Raw genomic sequence first — 26931 nt, 5'->3', positions numbered from 1 at the left:
ATGTTGAGAGGTTGTGGGGTTGAATTAATACATTTGACCAAATAGTAGGGATAGACATGTAATAAATGGTGCAATTTGAACAAGAGATCTTCCGTTGGCTGCTTTTCTACATGTTGTAATAGAGCTAGAGATCCATAAAACCTTGCATCTTCTCACTGTCTCTAACTAAAGCCTTTCCCTGTTGTTAGGACTGACATTATTCTGAATACAGCCGTTCAACTGTGGGAGTTAGACAGAGTTGGACAATTCGATCGAGGAGGTTAAGGGGGAGATAGAGCTTTAACACTGGTCTCTCTCACATACAGGAGAGCAGGCCTAGGTGTACACAGCTACACTACTAAGCCCAATGATGAGGCAAGCTATTCAGAACCCACCATCAGCTCAACTGAGACTGCCTGGCTGGGGCCTACATACTGTATGTAACAAAGGCTATAGTTTCCACTACAGTTACGAAGTAGTCAGAAAAGTGAACATAAATCAAATAGCAACACCTAGTGTATTTGTGGATTGATTAACGTTACTAAATGTAGCGGTGTTAACAGGTTTAATAGAATGCTGTGGGAAAACAACACTAAGCTATAATCAAAAGATGTATTGCTTTTACATTCTAAAGTAACCAAGTAACTGCACTACAATGGTTATATGCCATTCCAGTTTTGTCTATCTGTCAGCAGATGTCACCTGCTGAAGTGTGTGTGTGTATTCACTATGTTCGTGTGCAAGATGGCTGCTAGGAAGAATTACTGGTGATCTGTGGTAATTACTGAAGACCTCGGAATAGTCTCAGCAGTAGTGGGACTGGGACTAGGAAATAATTCCTAGACAGAGCATTGGGACTGGGGATATAAACTGAGGCATGCCCATAATGACATACCTGGAGACCTGGTAGACTGATGGTTGCCAAGCTCTAACGTTACTTACACTGAATTTAGCACCACATGTGCAGGTTGTCACCAGAACCCCCAACCACTCCTTTCCGCATTCTTCCATTCCCACTTCCTTTGCTATGAATACTGAAAACTCCCTGATGTCCACAGACATTCTGCTCGGGAATCCTGTGTGACATCTTTTAAGGTATTGTCACTCACTGACCTGTGACCTCTATTCTCATTGGTGGTGTTCCTTAGCTCCGTGGTTCCAAACGCATCAGTAAAAAGAAACAAGGCTAAACATGTTCAGAACTTTATAAATTGTGGTTGGTGAGGCAGTTCCACCTTAAAAAGTCATTCTCGAAGGCCATTCACTCTCACCCTGTCATTCATCCCAGGATTAACATACACTCAGCCCCAAAAATGATTGGCACCCTTGATAAAGATGAGCAAAGAAGACTGTATAAAATAAATACAAATCCTGAGCTACAGTATATTGTATGATTTTATACTAATACAAGTGCACCGGTGTGCGTGGCCAAAGAGCTCTACTTTCATGTCATCTGACCAAAGCACTGGTTCCAATCCAAGTGCCAATGCCGTTTAGCAAACCACAGGCAATGCTATGGTCAGATGACATGAAAATAGAGCTCTTTGGCCACGCATACCAGTGGCAGGTTTGGCTTCATAAAACAGAACTATATGCAGTACCTCATACCGACGGTAAAATATGGTGGTGGATCTTTTTGTATTTATTATGGATCCACATTAGCTGCTGCCAAAGTAGCAGCTACTCTTCCTGGGGTCCAGCAATATTAAGGCAGTTTATACATTTTTAAAATATTAGAATATATTCACAGATTTCACAACACACTGTGTGCCCCCAGGCCCCTACTCCACCACTACCATAGATATAAAGTACTAAATCCATGTGTATGTATAGTGCGCCTATGTTTTCGTTTGTCTGTGTGTGTCAATGTTTGTGTGTCCCCGCTGTTCCATAAGGTGTTTTTTGACCGTTAAAAAAAAATCTAATTTTACTGCTTGCGTCAGTTACTTGATGTGGAATGTAGTCATGACTGTATGTAGCACTGTGTGCCTCCCATAGTCTGTCCTGGACTTGGGGACTGTGAAGAGACCTTGTGGCATGTCTTGTGGGGTATACATGGGTGTCCGAGCTGTGTGCCAGTAGTTTAGACAGACAGCTCGGTGCATTCAACATGTCAATATGAAGTAAAATCCACTTTCAGCCAGGAGAGATTGACATGCATGTTATTAATATTAGCTCTCTGTGTTGTAGGGCTATTTTGCTTCCACTGGTCCTGGCATCCTGAACTTTACCAAGTACCAGGACATTTTAGCCAAAAACCTGGTTGCCTCTGCCAGGAGGCTGAAATTGGGCTGCAAGTGGATCTTCTAGCAAGACAATAACCCCAAGCGCACACACAAATCCACAAAGAAATTGTAAATTTACCACAAAATAAAACATTTTCAATGGCCACCTCAGTCTCCAGATGTTAACCCCATTGAAAACTTGTGGTTTGAATTGAAGAAGGCAGCCAATGAGGGCAGACTAAGGATATCAAGGATCTGGAAAGAATCTGTATGGAGGAATGGTCTAAGATCCCTCCAAATGTGTTATTCAATCTCATAAAACATTTGTGACCGGATTCAGGAAAGTGGGCGTTTGAAGCTAGTTCTACTTCACAGCAAGGCCGCTTGAATTAAAAATATATATATATATACTTCTTTGTCCAGAAATGCCTTCTCGAACATGTGAACTTTCATGTGCCTTAATAAAAAAATGGTATGCAATCTTAAATTACAAGCCTAGTTGAGCCAAGGAGAAAGCACTCCACTACATAGAGAATAGGACAGGATCCTTCCTGGCTTGCCCTGATAAAGAGCAATATTTATGGCGTCGTTTTGTCGGCACTAACGGAGGCTATCTACGCCAGGGCTCGTTGGCCAAATCCTATGGGGATTTCTTTTTTTTTTTTGGGGGGGGGGGGGGGGGGGGGTATAAACAGCGAAAATAAAGTCTGTTTTGTTCTATGAGATAATCTTCAGCTAATTTATTTGTGAATTTTGAATAATTTATGTCATCAACACAAGCACATAAAGCACATTATGGCTTCAAAATGTATAAGGGTCATGTTAACTGACTGATATGTCATAGAACAAAACATAAGAAGCCAGAACTTATTTTTGGCGTGTATCCCAAAACCTCATTCTTTCCCCCATAGGAACGGTCAACGAACCAGAGGTAGAAAATGTTAATTAATTACATTTTTTTAGAACTATAAGCTGGCGAGCTCTATTGGCTGAGATAATGCAGGGGCTTGATAATGCAGGGGCATGCCGAGAGGTGAGTCCTGATTGGTCTGTCACGTCACAGGCTTCTGTCCCATAACAGACTGGGGCCATCCCTGGTCAATGCATTCGGATAGTATTCAGACCCAATGAACTTTCACATTGTTACATTAAAGCCTTATTCTAAAATGGATTAAATAGTTCCCCCCCCTTCATCAACACCCCATAATGACAAAGCAAAAACATGTTTTTAGAAATGTATACAAATGTATATATTAAAAAAATAATATCACATTTACAAACTAAGTATTCAGATTCTTTACTCAGTACTTTGTTGAAGCACCTTTGGCAGCTTCAACATGACGCTACAAGCTTGGCACACCTGTATTTGGGAAGTTTCTCCCATTCTAATCTGAAGATCCTCTCAAGCTCTGTCAGGTTGGAAGGGAAGAGTCGCTGCACAGCTACTTTCAGGTCGATGAAGTTCAAGTCGGGGCTCGGGCTGGGCCACTCAAGGATATTCAGAGACTTGTCCTGAAGCCACTACTGCACTGTTTTGGCTGTGTGCTTAGGGTCGTTGTCCTGTTGGAAGGTGAACCTTCGCCCCAGTCTAAGGTCCTGAGCAATCTGGAACAGGTTTTCGTCAAGCATCTCTCTGTACTCTGCTCCATTAATCTTTCCCTCAATCCTGACTAGTCTCGAAGTTCTTGCTGCTGAAAATCATCACCACAGCATGATGCTGCCACCACCATGTTCATGGTCTGAGTCCTTTAGATGCCCTTTGGCAAACTCCAAGCGGGATGTCATGTGCCTTTTACTGAGGAGTGGCTTCCATCTGGCCACTCTACCATAAAGGCCTGATTTGGTAGAGTGCTGCAGAGATGGTTGACCTTATGGAAGGTTCACCCATCTCCACAGAGGAACTCTGTAGCTCTGTCAGAGTGACCATCAGGTTCTTGGTCACCTCCCTTATCCCTCGATTGCTCAGTTTGGCAGAACGGCCAGTTCTAGGAAGAGTCTTGGTGGTTCCAAACTTTTTCTATTTAAGAATGATGGAGGCCACTGTGTTCTTGGAGACCTTCAATGCTGCATAATGTTTTTGGTACCCTTCACCAGATCTGTGTCTTGACACAATCCTGTCTCTGAGCTCTACGGACAATTCCTTCGACCTCATGGCTTGTTTTGTTTTTTTGCTATAACATGCACTGTCAACTGTGGGACCTTATATAGACAGGTGTGTGCCTTTCCACATAATGTCCAAATCAATTGAATTTACCACAGGTGGACTCCAATCAAGTTGTAGAAACATCTCAAGGATGATCAATGGAAACAGGATGCACAAGCTAAATTTCGGGTCTCATAGCAAATGATCTGAATACTTATGTAAATAAGGTATCTTTTTTATTTTCATTAAAAAAAAAATGTCTAAAAACCTATTTTCGCTTTGTGAGAAAAAAGTAAAGTGCTGTGTATACTTTTTTAAATTTTATTCTAATGCTTGCCATCGCATATTTTTGGGACGATATAGCTATGGACAACTGCAAAAGTGTTGCTACAGCTCTCAACAACATTTCTGCCCGGAATTTAGCTGGTGCTCATGACCTTGTTTAGCTAGCTAGCTAAACAAAGGAGAAAAAAAAGAGACCCAATTCACAAAGAGACCAGTTCACATGTGAAATCCTAAAGAGATGGGTGGTGCGAAGACCTAAGAGGGCGTGAACAATGCTCAATAGGCATACACAAAGAAGAGCTCTTGAGCTAGTGTTAGTACCTCAGGGGCGTTTTCAGGAGCCTTTTCTCAAAAGTGGGGTTACAAGTTGATAAACTTTTAAAGCAGCATAACGTTCCCCAACTACAGTGTATGATATACAATTTTGAAGCGCTGAGTCTGTACTTTAATAAAACGTAAAAATCCCAGATAGAGCTGGCTGGGCACATTTTAGAAATAGGCTCAGTGTCATTATCCTAGCAAGGGGAGGGTGCTGCAGTATTGAAAACAGGGGTGCCAATAATTTTGCCCATCTTTTTTAGACTTATTGTTTTACTTGTTAAACAAAATCTCTTTCTCTGAGCAATTGTATTTGTAATAAAATAATATAATTGTAAAAAAAATGATTGGGGCATACAATACATACCCAGTATTTGTACTATTTATTCATCTTTTTTTGTTCATTTTTTATCAAGGGTGCCAATAATTTTGGACCTGACTCTACATCCATACAGTCTACTACCTACCTATACACCTGTCATGTAACTACAGTCCATCCAGATACACATTCAACACACCTGTAATTATCTAAACCTGTTCTACCAGACAGAGGAGAACATGTAGGCTACATTACACTTGGCTGGTGTGTGGAGGGAGCCTAGCCGATGAAAGCCATGTAAATACGGTCTAATATCAGACTGCCGTAAGCTACCAGTGACTACAGCTGCAGCCTGAAGTTGTGCTCTAAAGGCGTGCATGCTTCCCAACCGAAACAGTTCGGAAGTTTGTGCATTTATTATGATGACAGTGTGAAGTTTTTGTTATTTTGGCTTTTGGCAAGGTATTTCTGGGCTGTCCGTGCACACTAAATGTTTTCGAAGCAAGCCGAGGTTCGGAAGCCGAAGTCTTCGCCCCTTCATTTGTGATTGGTCACCTGTAGGGATTCTTCAATGAAGTGTTTGTTGTCATTCAAGGACAGACACGTTTCATGCACATTTTTCACTTACAAAATACTGTAAAAAAAATATTGGATGTAAAATGGCACGACTAAGATCTCCTCTGCAAAAACACAAAAATGTATGACATTTCTTGAGTTATCTTATATTAATTCGGACTATTTTGAGGAAGTGTATCTGGTGTCTTAAGATGGACAAACAGTACTATTGCCACTTTTCCTCATTTTTCATGCGAAGGTCTTTTAACCCATAAGTCTAAGCCGTGGGAGGGGGTTCTACTACGCTATATGGAATTGTTTTATGAAGGTCATACCAAGGATCATTTAGCTATTTGATTTTGAATTAAGACCCCTTGAAGTATCTTTTTCTTTCTCCAAATATATGGTGAAAAATGATTTTGGGCCTTACTGCTATTAGCCCATACACATGCATTTAATAACATATTCACTACATGGAACAACAAATAGTCCCCACGCAAAAAAATTGTTCTGAAGTGTCTGTCCAATATCTGAGAAATGGAAGAAATATCAGGAAACATTTTTTATAATATATATATATATATAAAAAAAAAAAATGTGTATTTAACCCATTATTTTGGGATCTAAAGTGAATGGTACTGGGGGACCTTCAGGGGGACCTTCAGATGTGTCTTGTGGGCATCCTAGAGCAAAACAGAGCCTTGCCACAGAGGGGTCATGTAGGTGTGTAGCCCAAACCGTTTGGACGCTACAGACAGAAGTTGGCAGGTTGTTTGTAAGAACTTTTTTCTTGTACATTTATTTAACTAGGCAAGTCAGTTAAGAACACATTCTCATTTTCAATGACAGCCTAGGAACAGTGGGTTAACTGCCTTATTCAGGGGCAGAACATCATATGTTTACCTTGTCAGATCGGGGATTCGATCTTTGATTTGATTTTGATCTTGCAACCTTTTGGTTACTAGTCCAACGCTCTAACCACTAGGCTACCTGCCGCCCTTGTGGGGGTCGTAGATCAAAAACGGAGAACACTATCGGGTTCATCTTTCCATAGAGGGGTCATAATAGTTTGTAGGCCAAACCGTTCAGATGCTACAGATGATTTTGTGAGAAGACTAATTTTCAGGAATTCTCATGGTGTGACAAACACAGCACTAGCTCTGTCACCTTTCACACGGAAGTGCAACATTTCTTATAAAAAAAAATAATGTAACCTTTATTTAGCAAGTCAGTTAAGAGCACATTCCTATCTACAATGACGGGCTGAGAACAGTGCGTTAACTGCCTTGTTCAGGGGCAGAATGACAGATTTTTAAATCATCTGTTCGGGGATTCGATCGGTTACTGGCCCAACGCTCTAACCACTAGACTGTCTGCCAACCCTTGGAGGACGCAGTAGATTGAGATGCATCCAATGCAAAAAAAACAGATACTGTATCTCTAGTTTAAACTGACAGATAAAAACATTTTTGGGGGGGATTTTTGTATTATACTAACTAGATTTTCGCAAGCTCGCGGACATCGACCTTAGGGGGTTAAGGGTGTATGCGAGCACACTCGTTTGGTTCGGCAGCCAAACTGAAGCACGCAGAAGCCTTTACGCTATACCCTCAGCCAGTGGAAGCATGTTGGGACATGGAGCCCAGACCTAATTGGGAACTCTCCTCGGCTGTGTTCTAAATGGCACCCTATTTCCTATATAGTGCACTCCTTTTAAACAGGGCCCATGCCAGACATTGTGACCTCTCACCCATATCTCCGATACTGAGCTCTTGAAGTAGCATCTCAGTGTTTGATGAAATACCTAACCCAGAGATAAGGATTTTTGTTGACTGCTTTAGTGTTAACTGCCATGTCTCAGAGTTAGTTCATTTACATGATCTGAGAGGATGATTGCTCTGTGTATTCTGTGGATTCACAGACAAGGTACACAGTAGTATACAGTACACAATATACAGTTGAAGTCAGAAATTTACATACACTTAGGTTGGAGTCATTAAAACTCATTTTTCAACCACTTCACAATTTTTGTTACCAAACTGTAGTTTTGGCAAGTCGGTTAGGACATCTACTTTGTGCATGACAAGTAATTTTCCAACAATTGTTTACAGACATATTATTTAACTTATAATTCACTGTATCACAATTCCAGTGGGCCAGACGTTTACATACACTAAGTTGACTGTGCCTTTAAACAGCTTTGAAAATTCCAGAAAAGTATGTCATGGCTTTAGAAGATTCTGATAGGCTAATTGACATAATCTGAGTCAATTGGAGGTGTACCTGTGGATGTATTTCAAGGCCTACCTTCAAACTCAATGCCTCTGCTTGACATCATGGGAAAATCAAAAGAAATCAGCCAAGACCTCAGATTTTTTTTTGTAGACCTCCACAAGTCTTGTTCATCCTTGGGAGCAATTCCCAAACACCTGAAGGCACCACATTCATCTGTACACGCAATAGTACGCAAGTATAAACACCATGGGACCACGCAGCAGTCCTACCGCTCAGGAAGGAGACACGTTCTCTCTCCTAGAGATGAACGTACTTTGGTGCAAAAAGTGCAAACAGGTACAATAGTATCGATATCCACAGTAAAACAAGTCATATATCAACATAACCTGAAAGGCCGCTCAGCAAGGAAAAAGCCACTGCTCCAAAACCACTATAAAAAAGCCAGACTATGGTTTGCAACTGCACATGGGGACAAAGATCATATGTTTTGGAGAAATGCCCTCTGGTCTCATGAAACAAAATAATACTGTTCGGCCATAATGACCATCATTATGTTTGGAGGAAAAAGGGGGATGCTTGCAAGCCGAAGAACACAATCCCAACCGTGAATCACGGGGGTGGCAACATCATGTTGTGGGGGTGCTTTGCTGTAGGAGGGGCTGGTGCACTTCACAAAATAGATGGCTTTATGATGAAGGGAAATGATGTGGATATATTGAAGCAACATCTCAAAACAGGAAGTTAAAGCTTGGTCACAATTGGGTCTTCCAAATGGACAATGACCCCAAGCATTCTTCCAAAGTTGTGGCAAAATGGCTTAAGGACAACAAAATCAAGGTATTGGAGTGGCCATCACAAAGCCCTGACCTCAATCCTGTAGAACATTTGTGGGCAGGACTGAAAAATAGTGTGCGAGTAAGGAGGCCTACAAACCTGACTCCGTTACACCAGCTGTCAGTAGGAACGGGCCAAAATTCACCTAACTTACTGTGGGAAGCTTGTGGAAGGCTACCCGAAACGTTTGACGCAATTTAAAGGCAATGCTACCAAATACGAATTGAGTGTATGTAAACTTCTGATCTACTGGAAATGTGATGAAAGAAATAAAAGCTGAAATAAATAATTCTTTACTATTATTCTGACATTTCACATTCTTAAAATAAAGTGGTGATCCTAACTGACCTAAAACAGGGATTTTTTACTTGGATTAAATGTCAGTAATTGTGAAAAACTGAGTTTAAATGTATTTGGCCAAGGTGAATGTAAACTTCCGACTTTGACTGTACATAACGTAAATATCCTGTTCGTTTCCATCTGCATTTGATCAGGAAAAATATGAGTTGATGACCCCAGAGAATTACAGCTAGAATATGTGTGAGCCTGCCATACAGAGAGAGTTGGGGGTTCCTTCAGAAAGTTTTGAAAGAATTCAAAATGGATTTTTTTCTCATACATCAACACACAATATTCCATAACGACAAAGTAAAAAAATGTTTTTAGAAATGTTTACACATTTATAGAAAATTAATGACAGAAATATTTAATTTACATAAGTATTCACACCCCTAAGTCAATACATGTTAGAATCACCTTTGGCAGCGATTACAGCTGTGCGTCTTTTTGGGTAAGTCTAAAAGAGCTTTCCACACCTGGATTATACAATATTTTCATAGAATTCATTCTAAAATTGTTCAAGCTCTGTCAAGTTAGTTGTTGATCATTGCTAGACAGCCATTTTCAAGTCTTGCCATAGATTTTCAAGCAAATTTAAGTGCTAGGCACTTTAAAAACTAGGCCACTCAGGAACATTCAATGTAATCTTGGTAAGCAACTCCATTTTATTTAACTAGGCAAGTCAGTTAAGAACAAATTCTTATTTACAATGATGGCCTACCGGGGAACATTGGATTAACTGCCTTGTTCAGGGGCTGAACGAGAGGTTTTTACCTTGTCAGCTCAGGGATTTGATCCAGCAAACATTCGGCTCTAACCACTAGGCTACCTTGGCCTTGTGTTTGTGGTTCTTGTCCGGCTGAAAGTTGAATTAATCTCCCAGTGTCTGGTGGAATGCAGACTGAACCAGGCTTTCCTCTAGGATTTTGCCTGTGCTTAGCTCCATTCAGTTTCTTTTTTATCCTGAAAACCTCCCCAGTCCTTAACAATAACAAGCATACCCATAACATGATGCAGCCACCACTATGCTTGAAAATATGTAGGGTGGTACTTAGTAATGTAAAAAGTTAATAGCATTGTCACATCTTTTTTGCAGTATTACTTTCGTGCTTTGTTACAAACGGGATGCATGTTTTGGAATCTTTTTATTCTGTACAGTCTTACATCTTTTCACTCTGTCAATTAGTTCTCTCCTATCACAGCCATTAAACTCTAACTGTTTTAAAGTCACCATTGGCCTCATAGTGAAATCCCTGAGCAGTTTCCTTTCTCTCCAGCAACTGTATCTTTGTAGTGACTGATGTATTGATACACCATCCAAAGCGTAATTAATAACTTCACAATGTTCAAAGGGATATTCAATCTACCAAATGGTTCACTTCTTGAGCCATTTGAAAATCTCCCTGGTCTTTGTGGTTGAATCTGTGTTTGAAATTCACTGCTCGACTGAGGGGCTTTACAAAGACTAGGTGTTTCTGAGCTTTGGGGAAAATATCCAGGAGAATGATCCCAGACAGCACCCTCCTATGTGTACCCATGTCCTTTTGCCTGCTCACAGTGCCCTATACCCTATACCCTATATGTCCTTCAATAACTGTAAACCCAGCATGGTTTTAATACAGGGTATAGGAATGTGAGGTGTGTCCCCACCCTCCTACATGTTACAATTTTACATCCCTATAGTGTCTGTGGAGGTGTTAGATTGTCGTCTCCTGGGGAGTGCCAGTGCCAGGGTGTGCAAGGCATAGCTGGCACCTGTCAGTGGTGTGTGGAGGCCGGGGTGAACAGTAGCAATGGGGGGTGCTGCATACACCTTTGCTCATCTCTCTTTCTCAAACCCCTGCTCGCTCTCTCCATCTTCTTTTATTGCTCTTACACCCCCCCCCTCCTCTCGCTTTCGCTCTCTGGCAGGAGTGTTTGTGAGTGGGCGAGTGTCACTGTGATTTCACTCCTATGCAGGGAAGAGAGGAGCCTGACAGAGACTCTAGAGGAAGACTGCGGCTAGTGCTGCCGACACCACAGAGCTTCCTGAGTAACTGCAGTGAGAGAGACGTCTGGTGTGTGTGTGTATTCGCGCATGAAAGGGAGGTGCAGGCGTACACTGCAAAGAAAAACTATTTCGGCGCAACAATAGTATCGCAAGTGGATTAAAATAATGACAATTTTACATCATCCAGTTATGGAGAGTGTGTGAGGTCGGGCTCTAACACACTTAAAACACACATACGCAATCCCTCCCTGGCCCTCGGAGCATCCCAACAGCTAAGACAAACAACACTAGCATGTCACAGACAGGAGACCCCAGCCTTTAGTCCAACAAGGCAGAATGATTGATTGTGGTATGTGTGTATTTGTAGAGAACAGTATGTGCCGGGCCACTTCAAAGCAGCGGTTGTAAAAATGCCAGTGACATTCTTGGAGCTTATTCACTATTCCAGCCAGCCCATGCATGGACCACACACTGGAACCCGCAGGTCTGTGTGTGTACATGGGTGGCTGGATATAGGATAGACATAAAAATCTTGCATCACTGGGATTTTGAAGAGGTGGGCTCCAACAACTGGACCCTCCGGCAGGCAAGCATGGTGGCAGATCTCTCGCGCTCTTTCCTTATGCTAGCCCCCCCGCGATGGCATGGCACGTCAGACCATCATTAAGTTCGCCGACGACACAACGGTGGTAGGCCTGATCACAGACAGCGATGAGACAGCATATAGGCAGTATGGTGCCAGGCCAACAACAACCTCTCAAATTTGATTCTCAAGCTAAGAGAGGTAAGAAAATGAATGCTAATTGCTAAACTCGTCCTAGATCTGTTTGTGCTGTCTTGACAACGCATGTGGTCATTTGAAAAGAAAACAACTAGGAGTTGGCTATACAGCACAAACAAATCTGAGACCAGGCTATGATAGGCTAAATGCTCAATTGTCTGGTGGTTTTCCTAGTATTTGATTTCACTCTAAACCCTCCATCCTCCCCATCCACTGTCTGTCTCGCATGTCTGTGTCTCGACCACTTCTGCTTATTCTTTAGCGGTAAAGCCCTAGATTTCTACCGCGTCTGTCTGCGGTCTCTGGTTTTCATGGAAACGGTCAGAGCCATTGTGACAGACCACTTCTGCTGATGGGAATTGGAACTCTGAGGCAAGGCAGGTGTTACCGGAATCATCTTCCCCCTTAGTTTTTTCCAATTACTAAAAGTGCTGTGCTGTGGGATGGCTAGATGGAACAGCCCTCTGAATAAGGAAGCTTTGTGATCGTAGCGAATGACATGTTGTGTCTGTTCCAATATCCATTCAGAAATAATGTCCCTGCAGTGGTATGCTAGTGTAGATATTGGAAGATAGCCAACGTTATAGTACTGTATGTAGGTTACATTGTGACATAGTTGGGCAAAGATGAGTAGGGGTGGAATGTCCGTGTGTGAGAGTGTACTATCCTCTCTGCGACATGGCGGCGACTCTGAAGGGCTCTCAGGTGGAGGTGTGTTAGTAGGTATGTTAGTGTATAGAGGAAGATGTGTGTTGATGGTGGTATGGAGGTAGGTTTGTACTAACCTCTCTGAGACAGGTGTATATGGGACAGACCAGGACTCTGAAGGGCTCTCCAGCACTGGACCTCATTGTGCCAAACATCTCACACAGGAAGGTGATGAACCCCAACCAGCGCTCCACGTCAGATGCCTGCAGCTCCTTCCGACGAGAGAAGTCCTTCTGTAGAGGACAGAGAGGAGAGATTTAATGTTAGGGAGCAGAGAGATGAGATATTGTAAAAACACCACTGACAGCACAGAAAAGTCCTTCGGTATGGGACAGAGACAGGGGTGAGTACAATGTTAACCAGGTTAAGCATAATTGTGACATATTTAAATTGTTTTATCAAGGTATTTCATTTATAAATCAGCCTCTGTTAAGCACATTCGCTTCACAACAATTTGGCTGATAGCCACACTTCCCAGCTTGAAATGAGTGCGCCTTACAAGACTGAGGTATCCACAGCCATTGGAAGCTGGGAAGACCCGCCTGAACTTTAATTCGCTGGCCAGACTGTCAATATATGTCGGAAGGACACGTCGCACCTTCATATTCCGGACAACATTGGAAAACTAAAAACCTTCAGCATTGATAGCAAATAGTCCCATCGTTGTACGACAAACACAAAATGGTTTTATTTCAAATTTAATTGAAAAAACGTATTTCAACCACTGTGTTCATCACAGACAGACTTTTAATTTTTTTTTTACCCCTTTTTCTCCCCAATTTTGTGGTATCCAATTGTTTTAGTAGCTACTATCTTGTCTCCTCGCTACAACTCCCGTACGGGCTCGGGAGAGACAAAGGTTGAAAGTCATGCGTCCTCCGATACACAACCCAACCAAGCCGCACTGCTTCTTAACACAGCGCGCATCCAACCCGGAAGCCAGTCGCACCAATGTGTTGGAGGAAACACCGTGCACCTGGCGACCTTGGTTAGCGTCCACTGCGCCCGTCCCGCCACAGGAGTCGCTGGTGCGCGATGAGACAAGGATATCCCTATCGGCCAAACCCTCTCTAACCCGGTCGACGCTAGGCCAATTGTGAGTCACCCCACGGACCTCCCGGTCGCGGCCGGTTGCGACAGACGGACAACTTTTATAGGAAATCTGAGATCGTATTAAATCAGTAGTCTCTGTGTTTTGTTTCTTATGCTTTGTACTTTTTATGGACCCTAGTAAGAGTAGCTGTTCAGCAAAACCTAAAAATGGGGATCCAAATAAACTAAAAACATTCAAGAGGGGAGGGATGCAAGAATCACAAAGCTGTGACACAAAAATAAGGCTACTTCTCCCTACCCACTAGCTATGATATGATGAACTGTTACAGTAATAATGTAACTGACATGGTATAGGATGACATTTGTGAATTTGATTGTAAATATATATAGAAATATATATATAGATGCGATTCTCAAATAAAATATTTCAGGCCCTATTCAACCATTTTTCATGAATGGGAACTTAATCATATATTGATATTTCATAATTGTGTATTGTATTTGTACTACAGTATGTCCTTGAGCTTTGGGTCGTCAAAAGTGAGTTCATCTCAGCAATATTTTTTAGCAGAAAGGTGAGATTTCTATCTTTCTGGCACTATGAAGCATTAATATCTTGCCATGAAAAATGATCAAATTCGGGCATAGCCATATAGACATCCGGAAGATCAGCCATTAGCATTGAACATGTTAACACAATTATAAGTCAGTCCATATGTAGGGGACAGAAAGCACAGAGACACCTGGAAACCAAACTAGGGCACAGGGTATGCCTCAAGATATCCTTCCGTAGCAGCTAGAGAGAGGAGAGATACTGTGATTCCTTCTAGGGTAGAGGAGATGTATACTGAAATTCACTATAAACTCAGAAGATCACCAGGGGTTGAGATCGAACAGTGATGCAGATCCAATGTGATCAGAGCCGCTTTCAGAAGGTCTCTTATTAACCCCACAGCACTGTACTTTACTTACTGTGTGCGCTCGCACACACACACGTACACACTATTGTGCAACCAGGGGATGGGGGAGGGAAAGAATAATCTATGATTCAACCATAGAAAGGAGACTGATGTCTCAGTGCCCATCTTAATTTACACTCATGGAAATGGGCCTATATGGATAGGGCCAAATTTCAATGACTCAGAATAACTAACAGAATAACTTCCAATGGTGGAAATTGAAAGAGAGCATTTGGGAGATTATGGGGAAGTTTTCAAAGCAAAGGTGAGGACACAACAGTTCACCTGACACAAGACTGAATACAAACAAACAGTTGATGTTATGTATAAATAAATGTAAAATGCACATTTATTGCACTTTTCACAGCATTTGTTGATAACAACATCTGAAAAAAACTCTGGATAGATTCAGTAAGATAATAAGAATATTCATTGAATGTGGGAGTAGGTGCAAGATAAGAAAAAGGGTTTGAGTGAGAGGTCTAACTGGTGTCTCCAAGCGGCCACACACCTCTCCAAACTGTGCACAGTTTCTAAGTAATTTCAATGCACTTTTATGACTCAAGGAAAGAGCATTCATGAAGGTGTTTTTAGCTCTCCTAGCTTGCCATTGAGGAACTGAAGCAAGCACACTTGTTTTTTTGTACACAATCCAAATAAGTTCCATTATAAATCGCAATCTGGTTCAGGTGGGCATCATTTGAACAGTAGCAGTGCGTGGGTAATATCACTGGGGAAGCCAAGTCCTTGACACTTTTATTTTTGCCGCGCCAGGATCATTCACAGTTGAGTTTGATCAGTTTAGCTCAAAGCTGATTCGCAAATTTGAAATATTTTTGTCGAGGGAGGCCAGATGCTCGCTGGCTTCCCTTGCCTTCAATGCTACGGGCAGCAACAATGTCATACTCGTTTGGACCAGACAGCATCAGATACAGTACATTTGGAAAGTATTCAGACCCCTTCACTTATCCGCAAGTTACAGCCTTATTCTAAAATGATTTAAATCCCCCCCCATCAATCTAGACACAATGGACTTCTATTATAGACTTCTACATTTACATTTACATTTAAGTCATTTAGCAGACGCTCTTATCCAGAGCGACTTACAAATTGGTGCATTCACCTTATGACATCCAGTGGGACAGTCACTTAACAATAGTGCATCTAAAACTTAGGGGGGTGGGGTGAGAGGGATTACTTAACCTATCCTAGGTATTCCTTAAAGAGGTGGGGTTTCAGGTGTCTCCGGAAGGTGGTGATTGACTCCGCTGTCCTGGCGTCGTGAGGGAGTTTGTTCCACCATTGGGGGGCCAGGGCAGCGAACAGTTTTGACTGGGCTGAGCGGGAGCTGTACTTCCTCAGTGGTAGGGAGGCGAGCAGGCCAGAGGTGGATGAACGCAGTGCCCTTGTTTGGGTGTAGGGCCTGATCAGAGCCTGGAGGTACTGAGGTGCCGTTCCCCTCACAGCTCCGTAGGCAAGCACCATGGTCTTGTAGCGGATGCGAGCTTCAACTGGAAGCCAGTGGAGAGAACGGAGGAGCGGGGTGACGTGAGAGAACTTGGGAAGGTTGAACACCAGACGGGCTGCGGCGTTCTGGATGAGTTGAAGGGTTTAATGGCACAGGCAGGGAGCCCAGCCAGCAGCGAGTTGCAGTAATCCAGACGGGAGATGACAAGTGCCTGGATTAGGACCTGCGCCGCTTCCTGTGTGAGGCAGGGTCGTACTCTGCGGATGTTGTAGAGCATGAACCTACAGGAACGGGCCACCGCCTTGATGTTAGTTGAGAACGACAGAGTGTTGTCCAGGATCACGCCAAGGTTCTTGGCGCTCTGGGAGGAGGACACAATGGAGTTGTCAACCGTGATGGCGAGATCATGGAACGGGCAGTCCTTCCCGGGAGGAAGAGCAGCTCCGTCTTGCCGAGGTTCAGCTTGAGGTGGTGATCCGTCATCCACACTGATATGTCTGCCAGACATGCAGAGATGCGATTCGCCACCTGGTCATCAGAAGGGGAAAGGAGAAGATTAATTGTGTGTCGTCTGCATAGCAATGATAAGAGAGACCATGTGAGGTTATGACAGAGCCAAGTGACTTGGTGTATAGCGAGAATAGGAGAGGGCCAAGAACAGAGCCCTGGGGACACCAGTGGTGAGAGCGCGTGGTGAGGAGACAGATTCTCGCCACGCCACCTGGTAGGAGCGACCTGTCAGGTAGGACGCAATCCAAGCGTGGGCCGCGCCGGAGATGCCCAACTCGGAGAGGGTGGAGAGGAGGATCTGATGGTTCACAGTATCGAAGGCAGCCGATAGATCTAGAAGGATGAGAGCAGAGGAGAGAGAGTTAGCTTTAGCAGTGCGGAGCGCCTCCGTGATACAGAGGAGAGCAGTCTCAGTTGAATGACTAGTCTTGAAATCTGACTGATTTGGATCAAGAAGGTCATTCAGAGAGAGATAGCGGGAGAGCTGGCCAAGGACGGCACGTTCAAGAGTTTTGGAGAGAAAAGAAAGAAGGGATACTGGTCTGTAATTGTTGACATCGGAGGGATCGAGTGTAGGTTTTTTCAGAAGGGGTGCAACTCTCGCTCTCTTGAAGACGGAAGGGACGTAGCCAACGGTCAGGGATGAGTTGATGAGCGAGGTGAGGTAAGGGAGAAGGTCTCCGGAAATGGTCTGGAGAAGAGAGGAGGGGATAGGGTCAAGCGGGCAGGTTGTTGGGCGGCCGGCCGTCACAAGACGCGAGATTTCATCTGGAGAGAGAGGGGAGAAAGAGGTCAGAGCACAGGGTAGGGCAGTGTGAGCAGAACCAGCGGTGTCGTTTGACTTAGCAAACGAGGATCGGATGTCGTCGACCTTCTTTTCAAAATGGTTGACGAAGTCATCTGCAGAGAGGGAGGAGGGGGGGCGGAGGATTCAGGAGGGAGGAGAAGGTGGCAAAGAGCTTCCTAGGGTTAGAGGCAGATGCTTGGAATTTAGCGTGGTAGAAAGTGGCTTTAGCAGCAGAGACAGAGGAGGAAAATGTAGAGAGGAGGGAGTGAAAGGATGCCAGGTCCGCAGGGAGGCGAGTTTTCCTCCATTTCCGCTCGGCTGCCCGGAGCCCTGTTCTGTGAGCTCGCAATGAGTCATCGAGCCACGGAGCGGGAGGGAGGACCGAGCCGGCCTGGAGGATAGGGGACATAGAGAGTCAAGGGATGCAGAGAGGGAGGAGAGGAGGGTTGAGGAGGCAGAATCAGGAGATAGGTGGGAGAAGGTTTGAGCGGAGGGAAGAGATGATAGGATGGAAGAGGAGAGAGTAGCGGGGGAGAGAGAGCGAAGGTTGGGACGGCGCGATACCATCCGAGTAGGGGCAGTGTGGGAGGTGTTGGATGAGAGCGAGAGGGAAAAGGATACAAGGCAGTGGTCGGAGACTTGGAGGGGAGTTGCAATGAGGTTAGTGGAAGAACAGCATCTAGTAAAGATGAGGTCGAGCGTATTGCCTGCCTTGTGAGTAGGGGGGAAGGTGAGAGGGTGAGGTCAAAGAGGAGAGGAGTAGAAAGAAGGAGGCAGAGAGGAAAGAGTCAAAGGTAGACGAGGGGAGGTTAAAGTCGCCCAGAACTGTGAGAGGTGAGCCGTCCTCAGGAAAGGAGCTTATCAAGGCATCAAGCTCATTGATGAACTCTCCGAGGGAACCTGGAGGGCGATAAATGATAAGGATGTTAAGCTTGAAAGGGCTAGTAACTGTGACAGCATGGAATTCAAAGGAGGCGATAGACAGATGGGTAAGGGGAGAAAGAGAGAATGACCACTTGGGAGAGATGAGGATCCCGGTGCCACCACCCCGCTGACCAGACGCTCTCGGGGTGTGCGAGAACACGTGGGAGGACGAAGAGAGAGCAGTAGGAGTTGCAGTGTTGTCTGTGGTGATCCATGTTTCCGTCAGTGCCAAGAAGTCGAGGGACTGGAGGGAGGCATAGGCTGAGATGAACTCTGCCTTGTTGACCGCAGATTGGCAGTTCCAGAGGCTACCGGAGACCTGGAACTCCACGTGGGTCGTGCGCGCTGGGACCACCAGAGTAGGGTGGCCGCGGCCACGCGGTGAGGAGCGTTTGTATGGTCTGTGCAGAGAGGAGAGAACAGGGATAAACAGACACATAGTTGACAGGCTACAGAAGAGGCTACGCTAATGCAAAGGAGATTGGAATGACAAGTGGACTACACGTCTCCAATGTTCAGAAAGTTAAGCTACGTAGCAAGAATCTTATTGACTAAAAATGATTAAAATGATACAGTACTGCTGAAGTAGGCCAGCTGGCAGTGGGTGCGTTGTTGACACTACACTAATCAAGTCGTTCCGTTGAGTGTAATAGTTTCTGCAGTGTTGCTATTCGGGGGCTAGCAGGCTAGCTAGCAGTGTTGTTTACGTTACGTTGCGTTAAAAGAACGACAATAGATGGCTAGCGAACCTAGAAAATCGCTCTAGACTACACAATTATCTTTGATACAAAGACGGCTATGTAGCTAGCTAAGTAGCTAGCTACGATCAAACAAATCAAACCGTTGTACTGTAATGAAATGAAGTGAAAATGTGATACTACCTGTGAGTGCGACCGGGTAGTTGAGTTCTATACAGAAGACGTTGGCTAGCGTTGGCTAGCTGTTGGCTAGCTAGCAGAGTCACCTACGTTAAGGACGACAAATAGCTGGCTAGCTAACCTCAGTAAATTAAGATAATCACTCTAAGACTACACACTCTAAACCTAAACAACACAATTATCTTGGATACGATGATACGAAGACAGCAAAGACAGCTATGTAGCTAGCTAACACTAAACTAATCAAGTCGTTCAGTTGAGTGTGATAGTTTCTCCAGTGCAGCTAATCAGTGGACGTTAACTAGCTGGCTAGTGAAGACTACTATTATAGCCCTTGGCAACGCAGACGCTCCTTGGCACGCAAGCAGCGTGGGTGCAATAAATATATTTTTTAAATAAATAATTTTTGTATTTTATTTCACCTTTATTTAACCAGGTAGGCTAGTTGAGAACAAGTTCTCATTTACAACTGCGACCTGGCCAAGATAAAGAAAAGCAGTTTGACACAAACAACACACTTACACATGGAATAAACAAACATACAGTCAATAATACAATAGAGGAAGTCTGTATACAGTGTGTGCAAATGAGGTAGGATAAGGGGGGTGAGGCAATAAATAGACCATAGTGGCGAAATTATTACATTATGGCAAATTAAACACTGGGGTGATAGATGTGCAGAAGATGAGTGTGCAAGTAAATAACAATATGGTGATGAGTTAGTTGGGTGGGCAATTTACAGATGGCTATGTACAGATGCAGTGATCTGTGAGCTGCTCTGACAGCTGGTGCCTAAAGCTAGTGAGGGAGATATGAGTCTCCAGCTTCAGTGATTTTTGGAGTTCGTTCCAGTCATTGGCAGGAGAGAACTGGAAGTAAAGGTGGCCGAAGGAAGAATTGGCTTTGGGGGTAACCAGTGAAATATACCTGCTGGAGCGCGTGCTGCGGGTGGGTGCCGCTATGGTGACCAGTGAGCTGAGATAAGGCGGGGCTTTAACCTAGCAACGATTTATAGATGACCTGGAGCCAGTGGGTTTGGTGACGGATATGAAGCGAGGGCCAGCCAACGAGAGCATGCAGGTCGCAGTGGTGGGTAGTATATGGGGCTTTGGTTACAAAACGGATGGCACTTCGATAGACTGCATCCAATTTGCTGAGTAGAGTGTTGGAGGCTATTTTGTAATGACATCGCCGAAGTCAAGGATCGGTAGGATAGTCAGTTTTACTAGGGTATGTTTGGCAGCACGAGTGAAGTATGCTTTTTTGCGAAATAGGAAGCCGATTCTAGATTTAAATTTGGATTGGAGATGCTTAATGTGAGTCTGGAAGGAGAGTTTACAGTCTAGCCAGACACCTAGGTATTTGTTGTTGTCCACGTATTCTAAGTCAGGACCATCCAGAGTAGTGATGCTGTAAGGGTGGGTAGGTGTGGGCAGCGATCGGTTGAAGAGCATGAATTTAGTTTTGCTTGCATTTAAGAGCAGTTGGAGGCCACTGAATGAGAGTTGTATGGCATTGAAGCTCATCTAGAGGTTAGTTAATTCTTATGGCTGGGGGCAGTATTGAGTAGCTTGGATGAATAAGGTGCCCAGAATAAACTGCCTGCTACTCAGGCCCAGTTGCTAATATATGCATATTATTCGTAGATTTGGATAGAAAACAGTGAAGTTTGTAAAACTGCTTGAATGATGTGAGTATAACAGAACTCCTATTGCAGGCAAAAACATGAGAATAAAATCCAACCAGGAAGTGGGAAATCTGAGGTTTGTATGTATCCAATATACAGCGTCTTTGGGGTCATGTTGCACTTCCTAAGACTTCCACTTAAATGTCAACAGTCTTTAGAACCTTGTTTGATGCTTCTACTGTGAATAATGAGGGAAGGAGAGCTCTTTGAGTCAGGTGTCTGGCATGAGCTGATCACGCGCGTTCACGTGAGTGCAACCTGCTTTCCATCGCATTTCTGAAGACAAATCAATTCTCCGGTTGAAACATTATTGAAGATTTATGTTAAAAACATCCTAAAGATTGATTCTATACATCGTTTGGCATGTTTCTACGAACTGTAATGGATTTTAAAAACTCTTTCTGACCGGCTAGTCATCAATTTGGATTTTGGAACTAAATACGCAAACAAAAAGGAGGTATTTGGACATAAATTATGGACGTTATCGAACAAAACAAACATTTATTGTGGAACTGTGATTCCTGGGAGTGCATTCTGATGAAGATCAAAAGGTAAGTGAATATTTATATATAATATTTATACTATTTCTGACTTCTTGACTCCACAACATGGCAGATATCTGTATGGCTTGTTTGGGCTCTGAGCGCTGTACTCAGATTATAGCATGGTGTGCTTTTTTTGTAAAGTTTTTTCGAAATCTGACACAGCGGTTGCATTAAAGGAGAAGTTTATCTAAAGTTCCATGTGTAATACTTGTATCTTTTATCAATGTTTATTATGAGTAGTTCTGTAAATTGATGTGGCTCTCTGCAAAAACACTGGATGTTTTGAAGGCAAAACATTACTGAAAATAACACGCCAATATAAACTAAGATTTTTGGATATAAATATGAACTTAATCGAACAAAACATATGTATTGTGTAACATGAAGTCCTATGAGTGTCATCTGATGAAGATCAAAGGTTAGTGATTAATTTTATCTCTATTTCTGCTTTTTGTGACTCCTCTCTTTGGCTGCAAAAGTGTTTTTCTGTGACTAGGTACTGACCAAACAATCGTTTGGTGTGCTTTCGCCGTAAAGCCTTTTTGAAATCTGACTCTGTGGCTGGATTTACAACAAGTTTATCTTTAAAATGGCCTAAAATACTTGTATGTTTGAGGAATTTAATTATGAGAATTCTGTTTGAATTTGGCGCCCTACACTTTCGCTGGCTGTTGTCAAGTCGATCCCGTTAACAGGATCTCAGCCATAAGAAGTTAATTCCGACCACCTATCTAGAGCCATGCTAACTAAACGCACTTTAACTAACCAGCACATGTTCAATTCCGAACACCTAAGTGTCCAAAGGGCCAGCAGTATACAGAATGGTGTCGTCTACGTAGAGGTGGATCAGAGAATCACCAGCAGCAAGAGCATCATCATTGATGTACACAGAGAAAAGAGTCGGCCTGAGGATTGAACCCTATGGCACCCCCATAGAGACTGTCAGAGGTCCGGACAACAGGCACTCCGATTTGACACACTGAACTCTGTCTGACAAGTAGTTGGTGAACCAGGCTAGGCAGTCATTTGAGAAACCAAGGCAGTTGAGTCTGCCGATAAGAATATGGTGATTGACAGAGACGAAAGCCTTGGCCAGGTTGAGGACTACAGCTGCACAGTATTGTCTCTTATCGATGACGGTTGTGATATCATTTAGGACCTTGAGCGTGGCTGAGGTGCACCCGTGATCGGAAACCAGATTGCATAGCGGAGAAGGTACCGTGGGATTCTAAATGGTCGGTGATCTGTTTGTTAACTTGGCTTTCGAAGACCTTAGAAAGGCAGGGTAGGATAGATATAGGTCTGTAGCAGTTTGGGTATAGAGTGTCTCCCCCTTTGAAGAGGGGGATGACCACGGCAGCTTTCCAATCTTTGGGGGTCTCAGACGATACGAAAGAGGTTGAACAAGCTAGTATTAGGGGTTGCAACAATTTTGGCAGATAATTTTAGAAAGAGAGGATCCAGATCGTCTAGCCCAGCTGATTTGTAGGGGTTCAAAGTTTGCAGCTCTTTCAGAACATCCTCTATCTGGATTTGGGTGAAGAAGAAATGGGGAGGCTTGGGCAAATTGCAGTGAAGGAGGTCGGGGTAGCCAGGTGGAAAGCATGGCCAGCCGTGGAAAAATGCTTATTAGAATTCTCAAGTATCGAGGATTTATCAGTGGTGTCAGTGATTCCTAGCCTCATTGCAGTGGGCAGCTGGGAGGAGGTGCTTTTATTTCTACATGGATTTTACAGTGTCCCAGAACTTTTTGGAGTTTGTGTTACAGGATGCAAATTTCTGTTTGAAAAAGCTAGCCTTTGCTTTCCTAACTGCCTGTGTATATTGGTTCCTAACTTCCCTGAAAAGTTGCATATCGCGGGGGCTATTCAATGCAAATGCAGTACGCCACAGGATGTTTTTGTGCTGGTCAAGGGCAGTCAGGTCTGGAGTGAACCACGGGCTATATCTGTTCCTGGTTAAAAAAAAATTGAATGGAGCATGCTTATTTAAGATGGTGAGGAAAGCACTTTTTAAGAACAACCAGGCGTCCTCTACTGACAGAATGAGGTCAATATCCTTCCAGGATACCCGGGCCAGGTAGATTAGAAAGGCCTGCTAGCTGAAGTGTTTTAGGGAGCGTTTGACAGTGATGAGGGGTGGTCGCTTGACCACAGACCCATTATGGACGCAGGCAATGAGGCAGTGATCGCTGAGATCCTGGTTGAAGACAGCAGAGGTGTATTTGGAGGGCAGGTTGGTTAGGATGATATCTATGAAGGTGCCTGTGTTTATGGATTTGGGGTTCATTGATAATTTGTGTGAGATTGAGAGCATCAAGTTTAGATTGAAGGATGGCCGGGGTGTTAAGCATGTCTCCACAGCTGGGCGCAGAAGGTGGTCTATAGCAAGCGGCAACGGTAAGAGAGGTGGATTTTTAAAAGTAGAAGCTCAAATTGTTTGGGCATAGACCTGGATAGTAAGACAGAACTCTGCAGGCTATCCCTGCAGTAGATTGCAACTCCACCCCCTTTGGCAGTTCTATATTGTCAGAAAATGTTATTGTTAGGGATGTACATTTCAGTGAATAGAATAATATAGATTTCTAAATGTATTTTGCGATGCGAGCGGTGTAGTCAGCCCGTACTACACTGTCTGAGCCAAGGACTACATGCTTTCTGGTAAATTTTGATTACAATCCTGGATGGGGTGAATATATTTTATATGAGATACTGTTGAAGTCGGAAGTTTACATACACCTTAGCCAAATACATTTAAACTCATTTTTCACAATTCCTGACATTTAATCCGAGTAAGAATACCCTGTTTTAGGTCAGTTTGGATCACCACTTTATTTTAAGAATGTGAAATGTCAGAATAATAGTAGAGAATTATTTATTTCAGCTTTTATTTCTTTCATCACATTCCCAGTGGGTCAGAAGTTTACATACACTCAATTCGTATTTGGTAGCATTGCCTTTAAATTGTGTAACTTGAGTCAAACGTTTCGGATAGCCTTTCACAAGCTTCCCACAATAAATTGGGTGAATGTTGTTCTTAAGCCATTTTTCCACAACTTTGGAAGTATGCTTTGGGTCATTGTCCATTTGGAAGACCCATTTGCGACCAAGCTTTAACATCCTGACTGAGGTCTTGCTTCAATATATCCACATAATTTCCTACCTAATGATGCCATCTATTTTGTGAAGTGCACCAGTCCATCCTGCAGCAAACACCCCCACAACATGATGCTGCCACCCCCATGCTTCACGGTTGGGATGGTGTCCTTTCTCCTCCAAACACCTTACTCAAATGATGTAAATTAGCCTATCAGAAGCTTCTAAAGCCATGACATAATTTTCTGGAATTTTCCAAGCTGTTTAAAGGCACAGTCAACTTAGTGTATGTAAACTTCTGACCCACTGGAACTGTGATACAGTGAATTATAAGTGAAATAATCTGTCTGTAAACAATTTTTAGAAAAATTACTTGCGTCATGCACAAATGAGATGTCCTAACCGACTTGCCAAAACTATAGTTTGTTAACAAGAAATTTGTGGAGTGGTTGAAAAATGAGTTTTAACTTCTTGGATATAGGGGCCGCTATTTTAATTTTTGGATGAAAAACGTTCCCGTTTTAAACAAGATATTTTGTCATGAAAAGATGCTTGACTATGCATATAATTGACAGCTTTGAAAAGAAAACACTGACGTTTCCAAAACGGCAAAGATATTGTCTGTGAGTGCCACAGAACTGATGTTACAGAAAAAACCCAGATAAAAATCCAATCAGGAAGTGCCACATTTTTTGAAACCGCCTCATGCCAATGACTCCTTATATGGCTGTGAAGGAGCTAGGAGTCAGCTTACGTTTTCCCCAAGGTGTCTGCAGCATTGTGACGTATTTGTGGGCATATCATTGGAAGATTGGCCATAAGAGACTACATCTACCAGGTGGTCGCTTGGTGTCCTCCGTCGCAATTATTACTGCAGTATTTTTCCGTTTGCTTCGGATGAGAAGCCACCACTGATAGATCATCGAATAGATATGTGAAAAACACCTTGAGGATTGTAGATGTAGAAGGAAAAGATGTGTACATTTGCAAATACTGTGCCAAATCATATGTGAAGATTGCAACAAAATGCAGAACCATCTGGCTAAGTGCAAACATTTCCCTCAGCGCAGTAAAAGTCCCTTTACTTCTATTTGAGGTGAAAATTATGAATCAGACACCTTATCGATAGCAACAGCTCATGGACCTCCTGGAATCAGATGTTTTTGTGACTCAATGGAGGAACGTAGTCAGATAAATGCTGATGAATGTCTTGCTCGAGCTGTGTATGCAACTGGATCACCTCTGATGCTCACAGGCAATGTGTATTGGATGAGATTTCTGGACATTCCTCGCCCAGCATACACCCCTCCAACCAGACATGCTTCATCTACTAATTTGCTGGATGCAGAGTTCAACAGAGTTCAAGTGAAGGTCATGCAAATCATAGAGAAAGCAGACTATTCAATCATCTCTGATGGGTGGTCGAATGTTTGTGGGCAAGGAATAATTAATTACATCATCTCCACCACTCAACCAGTATTCTACAAGAGCACGGACACAAGGGACAACAAAGACACCAGTCTCTACATTGCAGATGAGCTGAAGGCAGTCATCAATGACCTTGGACAACAGAAAGTATTTGCACTGGTGAGAGACAATACTGCGAACATGAAGGCTGCTTGGTATAAATGGTTAAGTATGTGAAGGGTCATCAAGTTATAGCAGCAATCTACCTCACCAAGCAACGTGAGAAGAATAAGAGCACTACATTGAAGCTGCACCGCAACACCCATTGGGGTGGTGTTGTCATCATGTTTGACAGTCTCCTGGAGGGGAAGGAGTCTCTCCAAGAAATAACCATATCACAGTCTGCCTATATGGACAGCCCCATCAAGAGGATCCTCCTGGATTATGTATTTTGGGAGAGAGTGGTAAAGCAGCCTGAAACCTATAGCAGTAGCCAATGCAGGGATTGAGGGAGACAAAATGCCATTCTGTCTGATTCTGTCTGACTCTGCTTGCAGATGTAAGAGAATAAATCCGTACTGCCCTGCCCACTTCACTGTTGCTCCAAGCAGAGGAAACTGCAGTTCTGAAATATACCAAAAAGAGTGAAGACTTCTGCCTAAAGCCCATACATGCCGCAGCGTACATGTTGGACCCCAAATATGCTGGCAAGAGCATCCTGTCCTAGTGCAGGGATCAACAAGGCCTATGGTGTCATCACTACCATGTCTCGCCACCTTGGCCTGGATGAGGAAAATGTTCTTGGCAGTCTGGCCAAGTACACTTCCAAGCAAGGGCTTTGGGATAGAGATGTAATATGGCAGTCATGCCAACATCTCATCAGCCACCTGGTGTAAGGGACCCCTGT

General features: G+C 43.5%; 1 protein-coding gene across 7 annotated transcripts in view; it reads right to left on the bottom strand.

The window, feature by feature from the left end:
- The window catches only part of LOC124048546 (CBP80/20-dependent translation initiation factor-like), a 136094-nt gene that overhangs the window by 10659 nt on the left and 98504 nt on the right, over positions 1–26931 (bottom strand). For all 7 annotated transcript variants that reach the window (XM_046369440.1, XM_046369442.1, XM_046369441.1 and 4 more), the window contains one exon: positions 12789–12944. In XM_046369440.1, the coding sequence (XP_046225396.1) occupies positions 12789–12944 (156 nt within the window). The remainder of the gene's footprint in view (positions 1–12788; positions 12945–26931) is intronic.

The sequence above is a fragment of the Oncorhynchus gorbuscha genome, linkage group LG11, assembly GCF_021184085.1.
Source record: "Oncorhynchus gorbuscha isolate QuinsamMale2020 ecotype Even-year linkage group LG11, OgorEven_v1.0, whole genome shotgun sequence".
Taxonomy (NCBI): domain Eukaryota; kingdom Metazoa; phylum Chordata; class Actinopteri; order Salmoniformes; family Salmonidae; genus Oncorhynchus; species Oncorhynchus gorbuscha.
Note: the sequence above shows the minus strand (reverse complement) of the source record. Positions and strands in the feature narration are given on the sequence as shown.